General features: G+C 33.3%; 1 protein-coding gene across 1 annotated transcript; it reads right to left on the bottom strand.

The window, feature by feature from the left end:
* Positions 1–85: 85 nt before the first annotated feature.
* On the bottom strand, positions 86–25,097 carry LOC106721119 (katanin p60 ATPase-containing subunit A-like 1). Its single transcript, XM_045682134.1, has 10 exons — positions 24,643–25,097; positions 9,707–9,812; positions 5,573–5,702; positions 4,235–4,383; positions 3,576–3,731; positions 2,618–2,739; positions 2,091–2,270; positions 1,448–1,606; positions 890–1,113; positions 86–532 (listed from the first exon to the last, which is right to left on the bottom strand). Exons 1-10 carry the CDS (start codon positions 24,832–24,834, stop codon positions 334–336), a joined length of 1,617 nt encoding a protein of 538 aa, XP_045538090.1. The 5' UTR covers positions 24,835–25,097; the 3' UTR covers positions 86–333.
* Positions 25,098–27,336: the final 2,239 nt, after the last annotated feature.

The raw sequence follows: 27,336 nt of genomic DNA, 5'->3' as shown, positions 1-27,336 counted from the left end.
ATATTTAATTTCTTCTTGTTGTTTAGATTACCAACTAAAAAAAAAATATAATTTATTTGTTTTTACCACTTTTTTCTTTAAGTAATAATTTCCTCTGATATTGAAATTGCACATGATTAAAAAAATTGTTTTAAAATAAAATTCTGTCATAAGGGCTATGTATTCAAACCTTTGCATCAGTCATATTAATACTGCAACATTCCACTATTCCATACTTAACTAGAATAAGGCAATTTTTTATATCAAATTATAACACGGTACTTATACAATTTAAAGCGTGTTTCACACTGTTATTGCATTTTTTATGGTCTTTTAGAATATAGACTACGTGAATCAGGATGATCCGAATTCGTCCATCCACGTGAGGTACTTCTGTATGTCACCCTTGGACACGGATTTGTTGCATTTGGCGAGTGCTTCGAGGAAATCCTGCCTCGTCACTGGCAGGTCCAGTTCCTCTTTTGCCAGCTGCTTGATCTGTTCCGGTTTCAAACCAGCTATTTTCCTACGCATCGACATCATTGATGCGTCACTGAAAATATAAAGACAAATTATTAAAAGTACACACTAATATTATAAATGCGAAAGTTTAGATGGATGGATGTTAGAAGTTATCTCCGGAACGGCTTCATGAATCTTGATGAAATTTGACACAGATGTAGAACATAGTCTGACAGAACACATAGGCTACTTATTAATTTTTTTTTCAATTCCTCGCGGACCTATTTGCAGATGAAAGCTAGTAGTTAATACTTTAGTTACTACTTCAAGAGAATGAAATGTCAAATTCAGCGGGTTGATTGATTTTGTAAAATTAAGTGTCATTAATTCATATTCTTCGTAGGAGTATTTTAAGGGTTTGAATAGATAGGGATTATAATTATCTTACCGGCAAACATTGGTTATATCAGCACCGGAATATCCGTCTAGTTTCATAGCAATCAGCCTGAGGTCCACCTCAGGGTCGACTTTGACCTCACGCAGGTTGATCTGCAGCAGCGCCTCTCGTCCCTCCTGTGTCGGCAGTGGTATGTAGATCCTCTTCTCCAGACGTCGTCGCAGCGCCTCGTCTATATCCCACGGGAAGTTAGTCGCCGCAAGCACCATTACTACCTGGAATTCATTCAATATGTAGTAATCTGCACTGCGTATAGACATTTACATGAAAATCGTAGTCACATTGAATCTATTTAATTATTTAGATAAAATAATGATTTAAAGAATAACAATAACATTAAAAATTATACTTAATTTTTCTATATGTCCTTTGCAAAAAGTCTGGTTTTATGTAATAACTTGCTTACTCCACTCTATGGCATTGCAATTTTAAAAGTAGTGATTTTCTTTTTTAATCTGTTTCAATAATCTAGTTATCATAACAACTGTTATAGTTATTGCCGTAATGTAATTTATAATTTAGCTGTGTTTCTATCATATGTTAGTGTACCTTGGCGGGCTCGTCAGTGGCAGACCCGAGGCCGTCCATCTGCACGAGCAGCTCAGACTTGACGCGGCGCGAGGCCTCGTGCTCGCTGTCGGAGCCGCGCCGCGAACACAGCGAGTCGATCTCGTCTATGAAGATCGTACTCGGCGCGTAGAACCTCGCCTGAACATACATCACACTTTACCTTCACAACTAATTTATTCCCCTAAGGCATAATTTTAGTCCTCTTTCCCTTCCCACCCTTTTCTTATAAGGAAAGGATGATAAGGGGAGGTGGATTCGATGGAGGAGGAGATGCATAGGAAGGTTAAATATTCTCTTTTTGTGCGTCTCCTCCTTCGTCGATTAAGTCTATGGGCAGCGGTTGCTTCGCCATTTCGACGAATTCATGTGGCCGCTTGCTCGTTTGTCATCTTGTAAAATATAAAAAAAACAATACAGTTTTTTCTAGAGAAATTCATTGTTAAGACAAATTGGCAATAGAACAGCTTCTAACAATTTGTGTACTCTTTGAGACTCTCAAATTTTAGTTCCTTTCACCTTCACCTAGTAAGAAAAAGATGAGACGGGGAAGTGTATTTGACAAGGTAATGTCACCATTAGAAGTAATAAACGACTTCTAGAGTAAGTGTAAATTGTATCTTACCATTTCAAACAGCAATCGTACGAGTTTCTCCGACTCTCCTCTGTATTTAGATGTGAGGGTAGATGAGGACACATTGAAGAAAGTGGTGCCGCACTCAGTGGCCACCGCTTTAGCCAGCATCGTTTTCCCTGTGCCCGGTGGACCCACCATCAGTACGCCCTTCCACGGACGTCTGATACCCTAAGCACACAACAGCAATAAGATACAGTCGAACATGGATAAGCGAGAACCCACGGGACCATGATTTTTTTCTCTCTGACTAGAGTTTCTCGCTTATGAAGGTTTTCTGTTAGAACCGGACAATAACTCTGGTTCGACTAAACATATTATTATAGTAACACTTATTAGGCGAAGTAAAAAATATTTTTTTGCTAAAGAAAGTAACTTTAAAAGCTGAAGACATCCTTTGAATTGGCGTGAATGGCCCCTAATCATGGGTTTCAATTTATGCTTATAAATTAAATCATAGAATTAAAAAAACATATTCTTTAAAACTTTACGTTATATTTTCTATGTAGTATACAGACCTTGAAGAAGTCCGGCATCCACATGGGCAAGACGACCGCTTCCTCTAACAGACGCTTAGCCTCCGTCAGGTCCGCGATATCGTCCCATCGTATGTTGGGGTTCTTTTGTACTATATCTCTCTCTGAAATAACAACAAAAAGAGGCTAAATTATACGAATGAAATATTAAGAAATAATGCCTGGTTTGCATTATACCAGTACAGTAGCGCACAAAATCAGCGTTTGCATACAACTTGCATAATTTAAACACTAACTGTTGCTAGTAAGCCAAAACAATCCAAGCCAGGCCAACGCTACTGTCTTACTGTACTGCCATAATGTAAACCAGATATTAGTCTCTATAGTATTTTCTAACACATACGACTAAAGGTACATTTAGTCATATGCCTAAATCGTACGAACAAAGCTCGGCAGTTACTTCAGAAGGAAACAAAAGTATGGGAATTCATACATTTGTCTCGCTCTGAAGCGATTGTCGAGCGTTGTTCGGACGATTTCGGTTTATGTCTAAATTAACCTTTAGAAGAGAAAAGCGGATTATTATATACAGTACTTTAATATACAATCATTTATTCGGAGGCCACGCGGTGTAGACTCGTCTTTAACGCGTTGATGCTTTGTAACCACATTTGATAACGCGTGTGAAAAAACCTTAACATGTTAGTTCTGATAATGTAAATGAAAGGCAAATATCCTTTTTCTGTCTACATTAAAAGCAGGTAAAGAAACTGCCACTAATAGCTTGTTACAGACGCTGAAGGCACACTTCGTTGTTTTAACGATACAAAGTGATAATTCATACGTTTATAATTATAGTTTAGAGATAACTTGACGGCTCTTAACTTCGCTAGAATTGCTGCACAGAACACAATGTTAGGTGTACCAAGATGCACCGATGACTTTGGTCCGCCGAGATATTTAAAAATCACAATAACTTCTGGTATAAAAAATATGTTACCGAGCATATCGACGAGGTCTGTGTCAGCGGCGGAGGGTGGTTCAAAACGTCGCTCCTCTTCCTTGTGCCGCTCATCATCAGTGTCGCCGTTGTTGTTGTCTCTGTCCTGCTTGTCTTTGCCGCTGTGCTCCTTGTTATTGGAATCCTTTGTCTTTGCTGCAACAATACAATGTCACCTGACAGGTTACAATGGCTATTACGTTGTGTGGTTTAAGTCTTTATCATCATCAACCTGCCCTTATCCCTATGGAGGGTAGGCACAGTATGTACTATTCCTACATACATCTCTATCAGCCGTCATATCCGAATTTTAAGTAAGTGTAAGATTAATTTTAAGTGATGTCTTAATGTAAATTTACTATGCTTAATAGTAATATTTTAAAGTAATATTTTGTTTAAATGAAGATTTGTTTTATAAGATACTAGCTGTCACCCGCGACTTCATCCGCGCGGGAACAGCTACCTTTACAAAAACTTATACATTCGAACCGTGATATTTTTTGCGTTAATAGAGGTCCATCGGGACCGGACAATGACTCTCGCTTATCCAGGTTCGACTGTATTGTTATCTCTGTTCTCGAAATTAGAGAGTTTTAAAGAATGTCAATATGTTTTATATGAGTCTCTCGGCTTTGGTCATCCACGGTCAACCAACTCACCACTATGAGCCTTGTTGGTGAGTTTGGGGTTCTTGATATCGGAGGTCTTGCGGTGCGAGGTGGTGGCATTTCGTTGAGCAGTGGACGGCTTCTTGTTGTCTCGATGGTTGCGGGCGTTGTTGCGAGCAGACTTCATTGCTGGCGGACCTCTGACGAAATAAATTGTTAACTTTATTAGTTTCAATAATAAAGTTTTAACTGCCGGTCTCAGAGTCGTTAAGTGGTCTCCATTAGTGTGAATTTTATATAAGAAACCTACTACTTAAGTATTTTTTTTCTCAAAAATTAATTACAATTTCATATGGCACTATAACCTAGAATAGATGGGTTTCTGTAATTTAAAATACAGTGAGATTTAAGTCTAAGGGTACTAAATTATTGTAAAGTTTATTTTTTGCAAATAAAATAAGATTGTAGTACTCCAATGCCAGAGAAAGTAACTTAAAAAAGCTTCTAAATTATTGACTTATTAATATTTTCTCACACACATTGAAACAACTTTGTACTATTTTTTCCAACGGTAAGGCGATTGTTACGTAAACCGACCGTCCTTTTATTTAGCACGTGTCCGAACGTTAATTGCTACAAGCAAAAGTAAGTTTATAAATATTTAAGCCTCGACTGCAAGGTGTGTGCTTTAATTTATATAACTTTATTTCATTAAGTAACACGGCGATATTAATAAATATTAATATAAAGTACGATCAGGCGATTTATTTTGACGAAGTTGATAAAGTTAGCTCGGCCTATACTATGGGTATGGCTATGGTCGGTGGCTCAGGGGTTAAGCACTTGACTTGCAATCTGCAGGTCCTGGGTTCGAATCCCGCCATGTACCAATGTGTTTTTCGATTTTCGATTTACATATGTACATTTATCCGACGTTCTTACGGTGAAGGAAAACATCGTGATGCAACCTGCACATATCTGAGAAGAAATTCAATGATATGTGTGAAGTCAACCAACCCGCACTTGGCCAGCGTGGTTGACTATGGCCTAGTCACCCCTAAATTGGGGTAGGCTCCGAGCCCCTCGGTGGGGACGTATAGTGAGCTGATGATGATGATGATGATGATACTATGGGTGTTGGGATTAATATCCCAATGTTTGTTATGGGATAATACGTAAAAACACTCCTCGCATATTTGAAAAAATTGAAATAAAAAAAATTGAGAAATCTGTTATATATTACGTTATATTTTTTCGATTTATTCTAAACATGTACCGCACCTTCTCTGCTATTCTTTCTACATAGTGCACATGGAATTGTACATACGGGTGCGTATGAGCATATGTTATCATGCATTATGTTGCAAGCTGTAATTAAGTACTATTTACTTGTGCTCGACGCTGGTGGGGGGCGGCCAGGCGTTGGGGTCGCGGTCCGGCGGCGGCGGCCAGATGTCCGGATCGATCTCGTGCGGCGCGGCCGCCCACATTTGGTCTCGCGTAGGCAGCTCCTCGTAATCTGAAAACATTATCAATTATAATTAGTACGCAAACTAGACTTAATACTATTACTCCTAAGATAAAACTCTACCTCTTTGCCTTCTTTCCTAAAAGTACGGTAATTTCAAATTTAATTTAAAATTATTGGTTTACATTTAACGTTTCCACGTATGTTTCAAACAAATCTAGTTTTACTATTTTGATGACAAAATTAAAACCATGTTTTTGTATGCCGTTTTATTTTTGTATCATTTTCTAGCTAAACGTGTAAGTCAAACAACATTGTTATGGCATACGTGCCTATCCTACAACTTCCGTCCACTCACTAATGTTCCCTCGCACCTCCCTTGTTGATGTTTCGTCGGATTCCATTTCTATTCTAGTCGTATTCCCGGCGGCGGAGAGTTGTCTTAATCGCCGGCAATTCTCACTTTGTTAATTTTAGAAATAATAAACAATCTAATGTTGCTTTTAGAGATCTGACCTGAATGTAACTTTGAAAAGGGTTCTATTGTTGATGATACTTTTGTCTGTATGGTTTCACTAAGCTATATTGTAGATAAAGTGTAATATAATTGGTAATCGGGTTCAACATCAATAATAAGTGATTATTAATTTTCACAGCAACATTATCAGAAAAAATACAGACGAATCGAGAACCTTCTACTTTTCAAAATCGGTTAGAAAGACATCAGACAAAGAAAAAGACACGAAAATCATCTCCAAGTTTCAGTAAAAACTTTTATCCCCTATAGATAGAGATCGATTAATTATTATAAATCTTTTACATATTATCGTTACTTACAGGAAAAATAAAGGTCATTGTAACTGTCATTGTGATTAAGATAAACTGCGCTCTAACTGTTACATATTATTCTCGGACAACTGGACAGAGAAAATTGTTGCTAACGGGATAATAATCTCAGAACACAATTGTTAAATAGGTTTGACGACTCTGACGTTTTCCAAAAGTGGACAAATTTTGACGAAATATCCCCCAAAATTAAGAATGTCATCAATCAATGAAATTTGGAAGAATCCTCCTCAATATAAACAATGCCTTCTATCATCTTTGTGAAAGCTATCAAATAACAAAAGAGGTAATTAATTTTTTTTACCGTCACAATTAAAATGAATCGATTTTTAACGCCATCTGGTTGGCACTTTCGAAACGCGTTCCGCAGTGCCCTGTACCCTTAACTGGTTTCATTGGCAATTACGTTCACCTTGCGTGTTAAATCGGTACTCGGGTAAAGGTTTGTCTTCACGAAACTACAACTTTAAAAGAGGTCAAGTAAAAGAATAATCGATATGTAGTCAAAAGTCAATGTACTGGACGAATTGACTGGACTAGTGCGAAATTAAAAAATACTTTGCCAGTATGAACATAGGTTTATGTAGTCTCAAAAAGAAAGGAAACAAGAATGTTCCAAAAATTCACTCCATTTATGTTTTATTTTTAATGATTAATTAAGGAAAATTGTGAATAATTTAGAGCAACATGTAGTACCGCAAATTTTTATAATCAGGTTTACAATATGACGAGGGCAACTTCTTTTTTAAGAATTTCTTTCGAATCCGTTCATAATTCTTTCCACACTTAGCCTTCATTGCATTTTATTTGCATGTCTCAGTTTGAATAGATCATGATTTTATATTATTGTTGTAACAAAGGAATGAAAACAACTGATTTAATGACGATATCCAAAAAATATGTTTTGTTTTTAGTTTTATAATAGTTATAATGTTATACAAAAAAATATGTTTCGTATTTATTACAACTTGGATGCCTTAGACACCCACGAGAAATTAATATTAATAATTAGAATTAAGCGTAATAAATATGAAAGGCAGTTTGATTAAATCACAGCCACTAGAAAACGTTCATGTTACTGCCGAAACAACTGTAAAAAAACATGCATCGTCTCTGTCTTTACAAAGAGAGAAGGCAATATGTTTTTCGATAGTGGAAGCACATGGCAACTTAAATCATTTCTAGTCCCACTCATTCAATCTTTGGTAGTAATTAACACTTCAGATCAAAATAGAGTCAATTGTATGTAAACTATAAACGTGGACTAACAAACTTTTAGATACGGTGTTATTACGTGCATATTTCAAAATTTATTTGCACAATAATACAATGATAGATCACATCTTACTAATATTATAAATGCGAATGTTTAAATAGATGTATAGATGGATGTTTGTTAGAAGGTACATCTATAACAGTTGCATGGATCTAGCTGCAATTTGGCATAGATGTAGAACTTTGGAAGAACACATAGGCTACAAATCAAGTTTTTTTAATTCCGTGCGGAGGGAGTCGTGGGCTACAGCTAGTATGTAGATAAAAGTTGAAGATAATCTATTACCGAAGGTCATTGAACTGACGGTAAATCAAGAAGCATTAAGGTATCGATCGTCAGTAATGTATCGAGATGTCAGTCACCTTGCAATGGCGAGGTCGTGCTTCAACTACGAGTATCTGCCGTGTAAGGACTCAAGTGCAGGACTTGTTTTGCTAACGTTTATGGTTGGAGAGCCTACCCGGTTAACTAACTTGATACAAAAAATCACTGTAATTAAAATGTACGAAGAAAACGTAGAGAGAGAATAATAAACAATGTGACCTCGTAATAAACGGTTCCAAGATCTATTCTAATTAGAAATAAATCGTTAACTTAAAATTTACTAATGGTCTGTCCGTCCATCTTCGTACGAGTGAGCAGTTTTTTTTTAATTTCAAAATATTAAATAGACAATGTTACTAGGGGTTAATGGAGATTTATAATGGTGCAAGTATTTTTGAAATCGGTCCATTAGTTTATGACTTCATTTGTTACTAAGATATAAAAATATAAATCTTTCCTTTTTATAATAGTGTAAATTACAACCCATTGAAAATAGGTTTAAAATTAAGTTTCTTTAGAATCACTTTAGCTAAAAAAACGGAAATCAAGGCTATCTTTTATAATATTGATCACGATTCGAATAATTTGATATCGTATGAAACGTGAGTTGTTGCCCTCGACAATGACATTACGAACATAGCTCTATATAACAATTACAATGAAATATCGATCGGATCACACAAACTATACATAAGGAACCAATTAAGTAATTTTACCATGAAGGTTTTAATAAACCTTGTAAAACATTTGAACTTCATATCAAGTTTAGTTATTAGTACAATAGTTTTGTTACCAAGAATATTATTTACCTACTTTCAAAATGCAATGAATTTCTTTTTAAATACTAATATGTCTTTTGGATTTTTTTATTGATCTTCACTTGTCATCTTCATTAAAAAGGAATCTTCTACGAATATTTTTTTTATACTCGTAGATAAAAATTTATCGAACATTATTATTGCTATTAGATACCATAATAAGGTAGTTAATGCATTTTTAATAGCATACAATACAAGTTGCACAATGGCTCTACCCGAAAGTAGTGTTGAATGAATATAAACAATAGCTGTAAGTATTAGATTGGATAACGACGACCGACAAACAGACCGATTGACGTACGTTGGCTATCTGAAAACGAAAATGTATGAAGCATTGTCTAATGTCCACGTAACACTGGTAACTACCGATTGTGAAGTTCTTATCCAAATGCCATCAGCGATAACTAACCGAAGTTAGTAATCGAACGAAACTTAGAAGTAGAGATATAATATTGATTTATTGGCTCTTCTCTTAAATAAATAACTACAAAATATTGTTTCCCGAGTTTTCAAGATGCTGAAGAGACACCTTTCAAATTTTTACTTGTTTGACGATTAATTGACGTCATAAATAAAGGTAGCTTTCCAAAAACAGCTAAAAACTTAATTAAAATTCCTCGTACCGGTCAAACAAAAAATCTTTGACTCAATCTGTTTTGAAGTGTTCAACAGGAAAAAAATATTGAAATAGGTCTACAGACCTGGTCCGGAATCTTTCCCATTTTTTTAGCCGTCTCGCTAGGGAACGAAGTTGTAAAAAAATTAAAAAAATGAGATTTAAAATAACTCACTAGTTGTAAGCGGCGTGATAGCTTTTTCACCTTCATGCTGGAACATTTGCAGCGTTGCAACTGTCGCTTTGAGTTGTTCATATTCTCTCGCCATCTGCTTTTGTACCTATAGGCAAAGAAATCTGATATATTCGACAATCTATGATATATGATGTATTTAGTACTAAAGCAGTATTTTATTACAGACAATTAAGCAACTATTATTTAATTTTATGGATCAAGAGTTAATATCGTTGACTACAAATATAAACGAATGTAATTACGATTCCTGTTAACATCCTACAGGAAAAAGGTTCAAACATTTCGGCAGGATATCGTCTATGTCGTGACGTACGTGGGTCTCGCTTCGACTTTCCACGAAGCGAGTCGTTAAGTGATCGTATCGGATCGTCGGGCAAAGCGGCGCATTAAAAAACGTTTTGATGCTTTAGAGAATGATCCGTCCGGCCTTCGGAGATGTAACGAAGTGATGATTGACAATACATGTATTTTAATAGACGTTTACATTAATATACTTCAGTCTAGATATAGTTATATAACATACAATAGGAAGATAGTTATTTACGGAATTTAAAAACAGACAGAAACGGGTATGCCAGAAATGAGACAAAAGCACCGTACCTTTGTATTGCAGTAGGCTGATCACGTTTGATGTATCCGGAGACTATTGGACTCATATCTTGTAGATTTATAAAGTTGAAGCATGAGCAAAGCTTTCTAATGCAAAGATAGCAACGCAAAACGGATACACAAAAAAATCAGGGCGCCTTACAGAATGAATACGTCAATTTTAGCTTTAATTGGAGTAGGATAAAAGTTCGGAATGAGTAACAAGAAAATAATTCTTTGCATTAGCCTTCTGATTGTATTGCGAATTCATAAGAATCGCAGCCAAGAGGGTGTTGGACTACAAACTGGGGTATTACGAGAATCAAAAACAAAAGAGAAACCCGATCTCCCACACGATAAACATTCGCAACAAAGGAAACCTCCCGTGTAACACGCTGACATCTTATTAATTCTACAAGTTTCGCTCCATTTCACCCGGCTCTAATGATACCTTGACCGAATTATGATTCTTTTTGTTTCGGTAACAGCGAACGAAAAAAATAATTGGTTGAACTGTCAAACTTCGTAAATAACATAGGATGAAAATCATTTGTTGCGTATCGTTTATGAATAGTTTATCTTCATGAGTTGATATTTATATTATCACCAAATTCAAATTATGTACATATTTACTTATAACCAATAATAATGTTTACAGCGGCATTCACAAGTCAGAAATCAAGAAACAAGGTCTTTATAGTTTTTACAATTAATTTTAATACATTCTCCAACTATCCTTAGGTATATCAATGTGCGTGATTGGTAATTTTTCCTTATTTGTTACCGTAACATATAAACAAAGGTTTCAGTTTTAGACGCTCATTGAACGAGTGTGGTCGAAGTAATTATTCAATGATGTAGGAAATCGGACACCAGAAACGCGACCGACATAAATGATGAACTCGGGGTCAATGACATCAAGGTAAACACTTACGTTGCGCATTGTGGGGTTGCTACCTTTCTTTTGTCTGAATAATTTGAACCCCTATATGTAAAATAAAATACGTCTGATTATTCTAAAACGTCTTTCTAGTGACAGTAGTCCTTGAAGCTACAAATCAGAACTAGAATTCTTTGACCTGGCTTATTTTATTGGATTTCAAAATAAAAAAAATGCCGTTTCAAATAATAGTTCTGTATCATAAATAATTAATTATCTAACCTACGTCAGCTGAACATATTGTAGACTTAATAAAATCGTCAAGGTAACATTATTTTAAGTTTTTTTCATAATAAATTAGTGTTAAATAAATAACATAGATTTATTTTTTTCAACTTTTTTACAATCATATATCATGTATTTTATTGCATAAATTAAGGTCATAGATAACAAAAAGATTAACACTTATGTACCTTCTAAATGTTGTCAACCCTGAAATTTTACCCCACAAAATGACCACGATTGACGTATGCTACAATAGAACAAATGCTTGGCGTTCATCCAGACACCGAATTAGACTAGGTGACCTGACTGTTCAAAGCCTAACCGCTCTCCTCGACTCGCATGGCAACTCTTACTTATCGTGTAACATCTTGGCTCATTAGCAACGTACTTTATCGCCTTTAGGCTAAAGGATGACTCAGATGTAAGACTAATATAATTTAAATAAGACCATTTCATGCCTTGATTCATGAGACAAACAGATGTGTCATATATTGCAGGTTTTACGATGCTCATCTTTACTCAAGCTTATAGTAAACTGATATGAAACAAAACAAGTCTTTCTTCACCAACTTTCAAATCGTTTCACTTAGCTTATCTTGTTGGTAACAATATCCACTGCTGAAACTGTTAAATTACATCCATCTCTCTCATCTACATACATACTACATACATCTCTCTCTGAACTGACACTAATAGTGTAAGAGTCGGTGGGAGATCGACTTTTACCTATCTGACAACCAGATGAGACTGATTTTTCACATTAAAAATTACTAATTAACTAACATGTATCTTGCGGAAAGTTTTCATCAATTTATTTTAATTTTCAGGCAAGCCATACGATTGGTCGTGCTATAAAATTATCTTTCTTATAATATCCATTTAGATTGGTTATTAGATCACTGTAGTACCTTTATTAACTTATTTGTTCACATCACAGATATAAGTAGGCAAGCCTACCTAGCCGCATTCTTTGTGTTAAAAACTATCAGTCGAGATGAAATTCATTAGTAAACTTACATATAAACTGCCAAACACTCATATAGTTATCCGGTGTCGGCACCGACTAGTTTCGAGCCCATAGGGGTGAGTGGGACTGATATTATTTTTCGCCTTTATTGTTCGCTCAGTGAGCGACGGGCAGCGTTCGCGAAATTGTAATATATTAGTTTGTTATAATGCCTTACGAAAGTTTAAATAATTTAAATTCATTCCTATATCAAAGGAGTGACTTTATTGAAAGAAAATGAAGGTCGACCTCCCACGGTTTCCTCTACTATAAGATAACAAATGTTTACGCATGGATATATCGATGGAAACTCTTGCTAACAAACACGTAATAGGGCCACAAACTGCGGGTAGCAGATAAAGAAACATTTGCATAGCTGTTTAGCAATCATACAGACAAAATTACCATCAACGTTATATAAGTGTTAACTTTCCGTGAAATATTGCTAACTCCGCCTTCCTTGCTTGAAGTTGATAGCGGATATTAATCTTAATAGCAGCTAGTGTTTTCGACCTTTACGTAACATGCGGGCCATTAATCTAGCTTACTGTTTGGCACTGTGCGTGCTAGACGTGTTACCTAACCGTAAAGTTACAAAGACCCATCATTTCATATTATAAATATATTCTGACAAAAACTAAAAGCCATTTCGTTATTCTACACCTGTGTGTGACCTGTGAATTATTAATAAAGATAGGTTTCTAATGTTGATTTAATATTAATATTAACAACAAGTAATTAAGATGGAAATGTTAAGAGGTACCGGTTTGTAGCAGCAGTAATCTAGTCAAGCTATTTGTCAATGAGAGGAAAAATTTGAGAGGTTCAAAGATTAATTTTTATAATGAATATGTAGTGATTCAACGGTCATAAAATACTCTTTAGTCTAGTCCATTCCCACCAATAATGGCAGACGAAACTTATTACCTACACAAGTCAGGCTGGTTCCGAGGAGCAGTAACAAATAGAAAAAAAGAAAATTAAACAGATCGATAGCCCGAGCGAAACTCCGCTACACATCCAAGACTAGATGTCTGATAATTTAAATGATATAACGCTGGCACAATGTGTGTTATCTAATTTATCAGTGTTCTATCTAAATTGCATTTTTGTTTTGTACATTGATTATAGCTTGAGAAATTAAGTCAGTAATAATTCATTTCTACGAATTTTCGGTATAAATTATACAAATAGATAAGGTAGCTAATATGAATAATGTTTTCATTATGACAGTCACACTTAATACATAATATCGTTATAAATTAACTCTTTATCGTTTCCGTATTTCGTAGCAGAGTATAAAATTAACCGGGATGAAAGAATTCATGGCTTGAAATTTAGTATGGTTAGTAATTAAAATCCAGTCAATCGATAAATAAATCACTATTATAAGTCGAACAGAAAGTATTTCTATGAAGGCGACTTTTACGACTAAATACATGTGAGTACGATTAACTGATAGTAGAGGCAAAAAAAATCAAAGCCAAAATATTAAGGAACCGTTAAGTTAATGATAACTATAGTATTCGTGGTTCAAATGATAATGGACAGCTCGTGTCTAGACACTTGACAGACAGACTGTCTCGTTTAACGAATACTTAGCTTAAATAAACCAGTCGGTTATTATTATTCTCACGTTAAGCAACACAGTACACGTGCGGTACATTTGTCGTTACAAGTTTAACTATGTATCATAGTATTTCAAACAACAGGACAGTAAACTTTTCTATGTAAATACTTTGTTAAGTCTAAATAAACATTGGTTTAATTTGCAATAGTCAACTGCAAATGCCAACGGCTTTTGAGTGGTTATAGTGTTTTGTTTGGTTTAATATTTTGACGATAAACAACGAATTGATCGTTAACCTATAATAACAGAGTGGGATCTAAAAAAGTTGTGTTCAGGATGGAAATATGTATTCTTTTATTGAAAACTTGTAAAGAAATTTTAAAAATAATAATAAATGAAAATACACATTGATAATACTATTCCGAACAACAATACTTGTGTTAATAAAGCAAAAATAACTTCTATAACAAATGGGCTTATTTAAGATAGTGCCCTACTTTACGATTCCTGTTACGCCACCTCGTGGCATCCGAAGAGCCGACGTAAAGCTCTCCAGATATCAAAACGTCATTGGTGTTAACAACGTTGTTAAATTTAACTAACTAGCTATTTTCATGCTTAATATAAAACTGAGTTAATCGAATATAAAATATTGCTTTTATGGCAAATTTTCCAGACCAGGTTTAAAAACAATATTGATGAGTGTTATTGATAATAATAAGGTTTTGCTATTGGGAGTTCATAGTTTAGGAATTCGTACATTTTTAGTGCTCAAAAAAAGGAGTGTACCGCACACATTATTATTTATGCAACTAGTAGCGTATTAAAAAAAATAGTAAGTAAACCTCTTTGCTCTTCCAGATTATGTTCTATATCTGTGCAAAATGTAATCGAGATCCGTTGAACCGTTCTGGAGATACCTTCTAAGAAACATCAAACCATCCATACATCCTATCTTTCGCATTTATGATATTAGTAAATAGCAATGTAAACGGAATCACATTTTTTTGATTCGCAGCACTTCATTGTGTAGATTATCTGGGATGATCCTTGTTATACATAAGTCACTTACCCTTCGCCTTAAAAAGGAAATGACTTATTACAAAAGATAGGAAGCACTTACTCATGCGTGATCTAAATTTTTTTATCTTAATTTCTGCGTCGAAGAGAAAATTAACATGAGTACTTATGACGAGAAAAAATTTGACTGTTCTGGATTACATAAAAAATATATCTCAAAATTAAATCATTTAGTTTTATTTATTTTTTATCAAGGTTAATGCGTCATTATCTAATTAATACTAAAGAAAATGACAAAAAAACACTGTTTTTCATACATGAAAAAAACAGTTAAAGTAATAGGCGTGAGTTCACTTAATTTGTTTCAAGCCTCAGTCATAGCGTATTGTCACCACTACCCACAAACCCAAGCCATCGAACACCGTCTCGACCGACCTAAAAACTACAACTATTGAATATTCAAATGCACGATGCGACAACAAAAATAAAACACGCGATGGTCGCTTAACGCCCATTACAGTAAAAGTGTGACGATTTAATTACAGCCAGCGTACTGTGTTCGTTTTACTGTAAGTGTAATTAAAAAAAAGATTCGTCTCACCACACGTTAAGCTCTTTAAAAAGCGAATTGTGTATATCAATGCCATCTATCGGATACTTTCAATCATTATGATCTATACTATTAACGTAAATGACCTAAACATTGCCTTAGTAGTTGTGAAAACTGCGCACGTTTTAAACCAAGAAAAAGTTTAGGTCGTCACATAGCTTTCGTTTTTATGTCTGCCTCAAATGAGTTTAATGTTGTCTAATTTGGTTTTTACGCTTTCGGTACAACTTACGTAAAAGGCTAATAATTATTTTCTCTTTAATCGAAAAACATGTCCCCGTTATCTAATTATATGATAACGATACCAAAAAAGGTACGCGTAAAGTGACGTCAACGAAGAAGAGCATGTGATAGTTGTAAAATTATAACGTAAATATGTTTGCTCAAAGTAAAAGAGTCATGCAACACAGTCCTACAGATAAAAACCGTTCAAACGCAAAACTAAGACAATTCAATAAACGGCAAAACTGATTGTCTATTGTCTACCAAGGTCTTGGATATGATATATCGGTTAAAAAACTTGATCATACTATATCAGGACAACTGTTGTAACATGACCTATCCAAATTATACTACCAGTTAGTATTGGTCGTAATGTCCTTTTAAAGACATACTGTAATGAGCACAGTTTCCGTTGGTCTTCGATGAACGATGATTCATCTTGTCTATTGATGCGAGTTGAAAACATCTAGGCTACATTTCAATGACAGATACAGATTTTTTTTTTATTTCAATAAAAAGCAATACGATTAGTAGCATATAGTTATCATATCTTTATCCAGTACTTCTTGTCTATTCTTTTTTCTCCTAATCGAGTCTCAAATCTCTTCTTCTCTACTAGTCTACTAATATTGTAAAGAGGAAAGATTTGTATTTTTGTATATCACGAATAAACTCAAAAACTACATCACCAATGAGTAATATAGGCTTTTTATATCATAAGGTTTTTTTTATAATATAGGCTAACATAGGCTAAATTCGAAGACGCCGGCAAAAGCTAATGTTACATATGTGTGAAGATTCTGGAATTTACGAAAATGAATAACAATGCAATGGTTAGACACAAATGAAACTAACTAATGTGTACTGTTTGCTACAAGAGTTCCGAGTTAATTTTTTTGCAACAGTAAAGTACACTCTAGACTAGAGCAGGCGTTTCATGTGAAGTACCTGTCGTGTAATCGCCGTTTTCAGTAAGTATGGCGCTACGTTCCATTTCTATATAAAAAAAAAACTTAAACAAAACACTAACAAGGAAATTCAAGTAAACGGTACATTAATATTTATAACGTCAGAATTGAGGATATGAAGTAACAATGTTTTATTATTTTTTTGTCATCGCTTTCATTTTCTTTGACAAAACAGACATGTTTTTGTAAAGGTATTTCGGCAATGGAAATACTCGATTATAAAAAACTCTTACGTTACACAAAATTCAATCAAGTGTTGGGCGCTTTTATTAGGTTTCACTCCCACAAAAACTTCGACCATACAAAACAACAAGGACGTACGAGCTAATATTTATACTTTAAATTTATTGCTAAGATTAAAGAGGTAAATAATAACATAATACTCGTAGTTTATGACGTCTACTTATATAATAGGTTCTTTACATATAAGAAATACTTTGTAAATTAAGTTCTTTTTAAACAACGAGGGCATTTAGATAGACCGACAATTTTCCATACACAAAAAAGGCGTAATTAATTACATAGAATTGTGTGTAGTGCAAAAAGTGCAAGTTAATAAGCGTTCGTTTGAGAAGGCAATCATTCAATAAAGCACAACTCAGTCGCGCGAAACAAACGCAATTTAATTTCTGCAATTAACTTTTTTATGAATATACAAATGATGAGATATTAAGAGCCACTAGGTTTTTCAAAAGTTCTGCATCATGAAAGCTAACAATTATATTATTCCGTCAGAAACTAGTTTAAAAAATAAATTATTTAATTAAGTTTTACGACATACATAGTTATAATGAAGAATTCTCTGACAATTTTTTCTTAAAAAGTTTCCTTTTATCATTCTTCAATCAGCTTAAATTAAAATATATTTTATAAATAATGATTACTAAGATTGAATATTATTAGCAAATGACTCGAGTACATTTAAGTGGAAGAAACACAGCACTTTTGGGCTTCATCGTAATCGATCCGTAAGCCTTCGTAGGTCAGGTTTCGAGCGTTCAAGTTTTATAGTACACGAGCAACCTAAATTTGCCATCTACCACCGCTGGTGTCAATAAAATTAATTAGTATATACAAAATGCTAGCAACCACATGTTTTTACTAAAACGTATCCTAAGAATTATTATATCACAGAGAAATTTTCCAAGTTAAATAAAGTTTAGCATAGGTTCAATCATGTTGCAATTATATCGACAGACGTCTAAACCACTACGAGTATATTATACGCAGTCAACTGTCTGTAATATAAATGGGTTGCTCGGATTTAGGAACAATGAGAACAGTTTCTCAGTACCGTCGCATCTCTAAAAAGGTATATTTATTATTAAGGATAAACTATCCATAATTACAAATAAAAATCCCAAAGAAATCTTTCCATCCATCCTTTTTAATTCCGAGAAGTGTCCGGTAAGGTGCAATTAACATTGCGACCAGCCGTCCCGTTATAGTTTTTGCGTCGCCTTCAGGAGACGACGCGTAGGCGCACTGAGTCAGGACAAGTATCATTGAACCCGACCGAGCAATAAGCCAATAAACTTTAATTAACATGAGGATATGAGCTATATGTCTGACAAGCTAACGTAACATTACATTCAAAACAATCAGTTTATTTATTTTTTTAAATTACAAATCGAGACAAGAAACCAACTGAAGACATTTTAATATAATGTAAAGCTAATTTATCTAGAGGTAACTTTAGATATTTTTTTATAATCTTATTTGAAATTCATACAAGCTACCATGCTACCGTCATCTAATACGCTCTTGTAGCCTTGACAACATCGCTATCTCGCAAGGGTTCTACAGTCGGCAGAAAAGGTCTAAAGAGATTGGATCAATAGACATTCATTAACAAACACATCACGGCCAAAACTAGGAAGTTACTTTATGCATGACATAAAACAATTGCATTGTTAATTACCACGCGATTTAATCTGATTAGAAGGACTAAGGCTGAAATTTATAGTCGTTACTTGGACTTTGCTTAGACTTATCTTACGAGTTTAAAATTTATAGTCACATGCTAAGCTTACCTTAGACGTTTGCTTAGCAAATGCTAAGTCACCAAAATCGTTGACTTAGCGCAATCTGACACGTTTCTCGACTACTTTTAAATTCGTATAATATATGCATCCGTAATTGCAGATACGTTGCCTACATTTAATCGATGGAGGGATAGAAAGGGTATATTTCCCCTTCCTAGGCGTCCACTCCTCCGTCAAATTCGCTTCCCCTTCCCATCATTTCCTTGTAAGAAAAGGGTGGAATAATGAAGAGGACTAAACATAGGCCTCAGATACGCCCATTCATCAGACGAAACAAGGAATTACTTCCATTTCCGCCTGTCTTCTGTGTGGTCGTGGTATTTCACCGGTCGACCCGGCCAATTCGTGCAAAAGATATTGTTGTTGCTGGTATTTACCACTGTTCTACGATTTCGAAGGAGTTTACTAATATGCATTTGGCATTATATCAATATGGATTTTTCATTGTTATGGTTTTTTCGGAGTATGTGCGTGCTTTAAACCTTTTTTATATATTTTGGATTCACCTGATGACCACTCCGTTTCCAAGGATTTTGTACCTGCCTACTTTACAAATACTTCTTTCTCCCTTCAAAGCATTTCAATTTTGCTTACGACATGGATTGCTACAATAAAATAAACAAACAAAAACCATATTCTGAACATTTAAGAAGAAATATATTTATTAATAGGCCATGCAAGTTGTTAGTGCTACCCGATTATTCCAATTTGCGTATGTAGGTAGATAGGGAAACGTATAAATTGCAGTAGAAGTTGACTCAATTTTCTTGAAACTTTATTTATGATGATGTACGGTGCAGGTGGCTTAAGCCTGGTAAATCTCCACAAACAGTCTACAACAGAAAGAAGAAAATTAATACAAAAAATAATACCAAAGAAAAAGGTTTCTTCTAAAGTATACATGATTATTTTTATTAACAGGAAAATAAATATAGTATTACTTATTGCCGGCACTGATCATATTTACCTGTTGATGCGATGTTCCAAGCTTGTCAATTTTATCTATTCGAGACAATATCCAATTTGTCCGTTCAATAAAATCCATTCGAAAATCTTTGTTAGTTCGTTAGCCAAATCCAAATTAAAGATAAAGTATGGAAAGTCCGTAAGATTACGAGTCCAGGGTAAACGTCAAAGGATGGAATCTATATATATGTCCAGGTAGATAATCCAAATTCCAGAAGAAATGCATAATATGATAGAAAAGATATTAACCTCAACAATAACAAAATCTATTTCATTTTGTTGTTATGGGTTTGACGTTGTCATTTACTATGACAAGTCAAATAATCTCGTTCCGTTCTACCGTATACCTAAGCATAATTTTACAAAATTGTTAATTTATAAATGTTAATTTCGTCTTTTGCTTATAATTTCGATAGCAAATTATAAATAAATACAATGATTCGATTAAATTAATTAGTTAAATGATATATGGATCATGTATTTTAAATATATTTTTTCTAAATACTGAGAAGTACCAAGAAGATATTGTGCAAATAGAAACTTTGTCAAACTCTGTTGCTTAGCAAAATCACTGTTGCCACCTCGGCTACTTCAAAATGTGCTTAAAGACCTGTTATAATATGCCTAAATATACTATCTTTTTAAAAAGTCCTCCAAGTATTAAATGTGGCCTATTAAAGTGGATCTGCTATACTCGTTGTTATGAATGCCGAACTAAATTATATTAAAAAATATATAATGATTACCTTGTGATTTCTTGAATACGTCTAAAATGCATCATGTTCATTTTTAAATTTCATTTATATCTATATTAGTTGATATGGTAATAGAAATAATGATATATGCTAAATGAAGAAAAATGTGCTAAACGTACTAAAATTCTGCCAAATTTTGCATAAAATATGCTAAATTGGCAACACTGACAAAATCTCAACCCAGAACGACTATAAATTCGAATCTGAGATAACTTTAAGCAAATGCTTAGATGAGTTTGCCATAAAATAAACCTAAGTCAAGTCGGAGCTAAGTCCGAGTACCGACTATAAATTTCAGCCTTAGATTATTCAATATTGAGTTCGTTATCGACCGATGATAAAAAGATGTTGGGCAACCGAAACCATTTTTTTTTTATAAGAGAAGGGGGCAAACGAGCAGCGGGAACACCAAGGTGTTCATCAACGCCCATGGACATCTGCAATACCAGAGGAATCGCAGATGCGTTGCCGGCCTTCGAGATGGTGATACGCTCGCTTCTTGAAGGACCCTAAGTCGTACTGGTTTGGAAATATTGGCTCAGAGATTTCAAATCGAAATAAACTACGTTCACAATTTCATCTTTATAAAGTAAAATGGGTTTTTACATTTATAATCTTAATAATCTTAGTAATATTATAAATGCGAATGTTTAGACGGATAGATGGATGGATGTTTGTTTAAAGGTATCTCCGTAACGGCTGAACGGATCTTGATGAAATTTTGCACAGATATAGAACATAGTCTGGAAGAACACATAGGCTACTTATTAAGGTTTTTTCATTTTAATTCCACGCAGACAGAGTCGCGGGCGACAGCTAGTTAAAAATAAATAAAAATCACATTAACCAACGATAAAAGCTAAGTATAGCAATGTCGTTAGCAATTTCTAGTTCACTTTTTGCGATGGAGAAATCTTTCAAATAACTTGTATACCCACGCATATAAAGATGTATTTCGTAGAAACTTTTCTCAACACATTCACGCATCATTCAGCAATTTATCGTAAGTAGACTTGTAAATGACAGGGCTAAAATAAACAACCATTTTAACTATAATTCTACCTGAAGAGAAAGGGTCTGGACACAAAGCCTTCAAGGCAAAATGTGCTTGATGTGTGTAATTTTAGAGTCCCTTATCGTTTGTTTATATGAAGGACTAACACACAAAGAATTCCAATCTCTGCTCTGAATACTGCTAGTGAATATGTCTACGGCGGGATAAAAGGGCCCTAACAATAGAAATGGCATATAAAGACAGCCACTTATATATTAGACTTGGTCAGAGACTAGGGACAGACAAGTGTAATGGTCAGGTTTCATCCACTGTTTGCAGATTATAATACAATGAGTAGTAAAGTGTAGCAAAGTATTTACACTGATTTTTCACCACATGAACTCAATTATAAAAGCATATTGTCTCTTTCATTTTCTTTGAGAAAGAGAAACTTACAGTTGTAACGTCTAGAGAAAATTAGTTTCCTAATTATTATGTCATTATGTGAAATGATTGTAATAGATCTAATTAAACTAATAAACAAGGTGTGCCAATAATGATTCTCAGAACATATGCAATCCATAATGTATGTGATTTAACAATCTTAATAAACATTTGAAGTTTAATGAACCTTGACATTATATATAAATGAGAATGATTTATAACAAAATTACTATTGTCTGCTGTGACATTGATGGACTAGACCAGCGATTCCCAAAGTTGTCCTTAAAGAATTGCTAATTCTCACTCTGTTTTCTTCTATTGTCTAATCTAAGTCAGAATAAATAATAATAATAATTGATTTTAAAAGTAGGTAATTTGGCCATGGGGTTCTGAGGTAACAGTTCATTTGGGAAAGGGGACACTTGTCCAAAATAGTTTGGGGATCCCTGTACTAGACAATAACAGGAAACTGGCACAAAAGAAAACAAAATGACACTCTTAAGGGGTTATTTATCATGTGCATTTATTTTCTGACTTAAAGAAGGCCTAAAAAGTTTTGCAAGTATCAAAGAAAAGTCACATCTCTGGTACAAAACTTTTTTTCATGTATAAATAGTTAAGATGAGAATTTAGAATAAAGGCATCTATTGAATAATAGTTAGTCTCAAAAAGTACATACAAACCAGCTTAAAGTAACAACAAACTTATAATGCGTGTAATTTATCATCATTGCATATGTAAACTTAGCATTACGTATGTATTATTAATTAATGATATGCATATTTTTTAATACCGGTAATTTCGTATCCTGGTATAAGTAAAATTACGCACGTGAAAACCGGACGAATTGCAACCTTGCGATTTCCTTCATGTCCACGCTTAACATAGCTATGGCAATAAATTTTATACAAAACTTATTCATAGAACTGTTATAAAATCTCTATGCAGATCAATTAACCGTTACAGAATGTTGTCTTGTAAAGTCACAAAACTCATTCATAAAAATATAACAAGATTCAAACTTTAGACCACCACCTTTCAAATATGTCCAGAGGGTTTACAATTTAAAGAAAAAATGTATTAGCTTGGGGTTCATTGAAATCGGTTAAATATAAAATAGATCTATGAGGAAATTTTTGCTTTAGACTGCATTTAAGTGTATTAATTGATTAGATTCTTTACTTTCACCATAAATTAGAGCTCTTTTTTATTCTATTAAACTATTTTACATAAAAGACTGACGCAAAGCTATTTAAGAATTATTCAGAGAATTACAACACTGCATTAATATGAAACAGGTTTACAGCCCACACTATTCATTTGTATGGAGATTGCATTTAGTAAGTCTACAGAATCTTGGCCAATAAGTCTTTCAAGTAATTTATAGGCAAGTTAATCTGTTAGTTATTTTATATTAGACTATATTAGGAAAATATTTATAAAGTAAAGAGTAACAATTGCCACAACATTGTATGATACTATTCAAGATAAATTATATTATATATATTTTATCATATATTTTATCATTTTATAAGATAATTTAAAACATGCAAAAATCAAAAGTAACCAAAAACCAGTCAAAAGTAATTAAATTTGTTTCACAGTTTTAAGGTCAAATAGTCACAGATGAGGCTGAATTAATTTGATTGTACATAGTGAATTTTTTTAAAAGAGAAGCGGTCTTAGATAATTTGTTTATAGTTTTCACTTTATTATATTTTAGTACCATGTGAACTTAAATGGAGATAAAAGCTTTGTTCACATACTTAGATGTTGAAAAGAGAAATTTTAAAAGTATTCGAAATATCAAGCTCCTAATCTAATCTCTGTTTATTTAATGTAAAAGACTAAAAACCTGCCATATCCTTATTAAGATTAATTTTAAACAAGTAAGGAACATATACTATACCGAGATAACTTGCAATAGATCTGAATATCTTCATATATGAGTAGATTTTTATTTACTTAAATCTTTCTTGTTTATAACATTATTATCAATATTTAATAAACATACAAGGCAGATGTAAAATATAGGAAGTTGTATGAATTCATATACTTTATTATAGTAGAAGCTACACTACATAATAATTTTATCTGCTATTGAAAATTATTTTTGCTATAAATGTTATATTATATGGTGTACAGGAATAAATTACCTGATTGACAAAGGTATCTCAGTAAAATTTTAAAGGGGTAGGTAGATATCAGCATCTTATTAAAAATATTGAAAACTGTGAAACAAAGTACTACTGAAAAACTTGATTAGTCCACATATATTATGATTTTTTCAGAGATATGTTTGAATATTACTCTAGTTGGTTGTTATAGTTATAACTTAATAAAAAATAATTCATTAGAATATCTTACTGCAGAAACAAAGCTTGCTTGATAGAAAAGATAACTTCATTTAATTTAAGCATATACATAAGCCCGCATTTCCCACCTGTGTGGCCTTCCGCCTTCATACGGTGATGCTAATTAACGATTTCATCAAATAAGGAAACAGCTTCAACATTCAAGGTAATCTAGAGAAAACACCAAATGGAAACAAACAAAACTTACCAACTGCCACTTTGACTTGCGTGTTGTATCAGCTATTGTGATCAACAACCTGTGGATCATCTGGACGGTTCCCTCGTAGTAGACCAGTGCTGATTCGTAGTTACCCATCAGTGCCATTTCTCGAGCCAGCTTCGTATTCTCGCAAATTTCGCCAACAGAAACTGCCATTATTGTCATTCCCGCTGCGTGCATATAACGATCCTATCGCTAAAATTTTACTTTTCCACTCGTGGACTGGAATCGCGTGTGACATCAAACGAAGAAAACCACTTATCTCATATTTTACAGTCCAACACAATTTAACTCCATTGTAATACTGTTATGTGATATTTAGCAAAGATATTGTTTTATCTTAGGTCAATAATTTATCTCATGGCCAGAGAATTTACAAAAATCTAAATTTTGAAGACAAAACAAACTTCATAAATTTCGTTGATCAGTCCACAACACGACAAATAAGACAGTCAACGAATGCCAACATAACGTAATGTTAACGTACCTCGTCCTTAATGTTGCTAAGTAAGATATAGAAATTTCCCTAAATATGTTTTATACCCATTCGTAGGATTACCTTTTAATAGTTAAATAAAACACCTTTTTCACTCTAGATTCTAGAACACAATTCAGGCACTGATTTCATGCGAACAAAAAATTTAGCTAAAAATATGAAGAATTAAATTATGGAGTACTGAAATAAATCAAAATTTCTTTGTGATCATGGAATTCAAAGAAATAAATGTAACAATGACTTGGAGTATTTCGACTATTAACTATTTACGCTTAACAAGTCACTTGTCGCAGTTCATATTTGAATGGAAAAATAGGAACTAGGTATCCAGGTATAGTTTTTTAAATATTCCCGAGATAATAACAGTCTTGTTAAACTAGCAACATTAAGACAGTTGTCAACTGTCTACCTATTGACATAGGCAAATGTTGGTAGAGCTGAAAATTGTCAAATAATGTAGAATATAAATAAATTAACTAAATTGAAATCTTTTTATATCACAACAATAAATTCAATTACTACCGTACATAAGAAGCAGAACAGTGAGAATTAACGGTGAGATTAAGAACCGTTGCGTAAAAGACAGAAATTGCTTATCTACTAAACACCTCTCTTACCTCTGCAGTAAAATAAGGCTTATAAATTTGATGGGCAATGTTTGGTTCAAAGAAGAAACTTTGCAAGCTTTACTACAGGGGAAGGGAATGGATTTGTCAAGGTGATCTAAGGAAGACAAAGCTACAAATCACTATTAAACGAAAGTTTTACTAGTCGGCAGCACACATATTCGTTATCGTCCCAATTATAGCTATGTATTGTTCTCGTCACTTGCATTTACTAAGCTCCTGTATATAGTAGGTCAATTTACACAAAAATAAGGAAGAACTTACTGTAAATAAATTACAACATAGTTAGGAGTATTCTGATTTTTATTCAAATAAAACATAAATAATAAAACCATGAACGTAACAGTAAATATTATATTCATAAGCCTAGGTTTTATACATAGTATGAAATATAAATACAATCTCCAGTTATACAGTTACATGTCTATTTACATCAACATCTTAACATTACCTCTAGTCCAATGTTACCATAATATATATAACCTAAAAATATGAATTGGTGAAACACGAACAAGAATGTCTACAATCAAAATAGTAATAAAAACATTCTTGATGGTTAATAATAATTTATATAACTTTCTTTAAATGAAAAATAAAACGCAATGACAAATATAACCATCAGTTTTAACTACTAATATAGATTGTTATCTCAGTTATTTTAATGAGTAATTGAAATTGAAGAACTTTAGTCTTAATTATGGAAATTTTGATTTAACATAGTCGATTAATGATTACAGACTATAAATACAAATGAAACATATTGCAAGTACTAAATATAATTTCAATGCAATCTTTAATTTACACTATCCTAATTTCATTTAATTCTTTGGATGTTAAACAAAATCGAGAACATATCAATATTGAAAAATTATGTACGTAGGAAATTAAACCATTAACAAAAAAAACAATTGAAAGAAAAAATATTGCCAACATATAAAACATCAACTAAAAAAATCGCTCTAGCATAGAGTAACACTAAAATGAGTTCGGGTGTAAAATATTTTAGCACCAAAAATTTAATAAAGATTATGTATTTAACAACTTACATAATATAAAATAGAGAAGGACAAGATTGGGGGACTAGGCGACTTTTTAGTTCTAGAAAAAAAAATATGGCCTTGTTATAGAAATGGGATCTTCTAACATAAAGAAACAGGATTAACTAAAATAGATCATATTCATGTCTTAATTATTATTAGTAAAAACTATAATTTAAATAACATTATAGTGCGGTTTAAATATATAATTATGAATATTACTGTCCTAATATCTATTATTTTTCTTTTAAATAATCATTTTTGACAGCTCTGAACAGACAAAGTCTTGTTTTTGTCATAGTATTGCTTTGGTGCTACTTGATTATATAAATCTTGATATTGATCCATACAAAGTGAACGTAAAATTTAATGTATTATTATTCACCATCGGTTTATAATATGACGAAGATATTTTATACATTGTTGGCGATAATCTTTAAAATACTCTCATTTATTATCACAATTTTAAATTAATTTTGACTTCACATAAAATTGTCGACCAACCATATTACTTATTGAGTTA

Source organism: Papilio machaon, chromosome 18 (assembly GCF_912999745.1).
Source record: "Papilio machaon chromosome 18, ilPapMach1.1, whole genome shotgun sequence".
In the NCBI taxonomy this organism is placed as follows: domain Eukaryota; kingdom Metazoa; phylum Arthropoda; class Insecta; order Lepidoptera; family Papilionidae; genus Papilio; species Papilio machaon.
The sequence above is the reverse complement of the archived record's forward strand: the minus strand, read 5'-3'. Positions and strand labels throughout refer to the sequence as shown.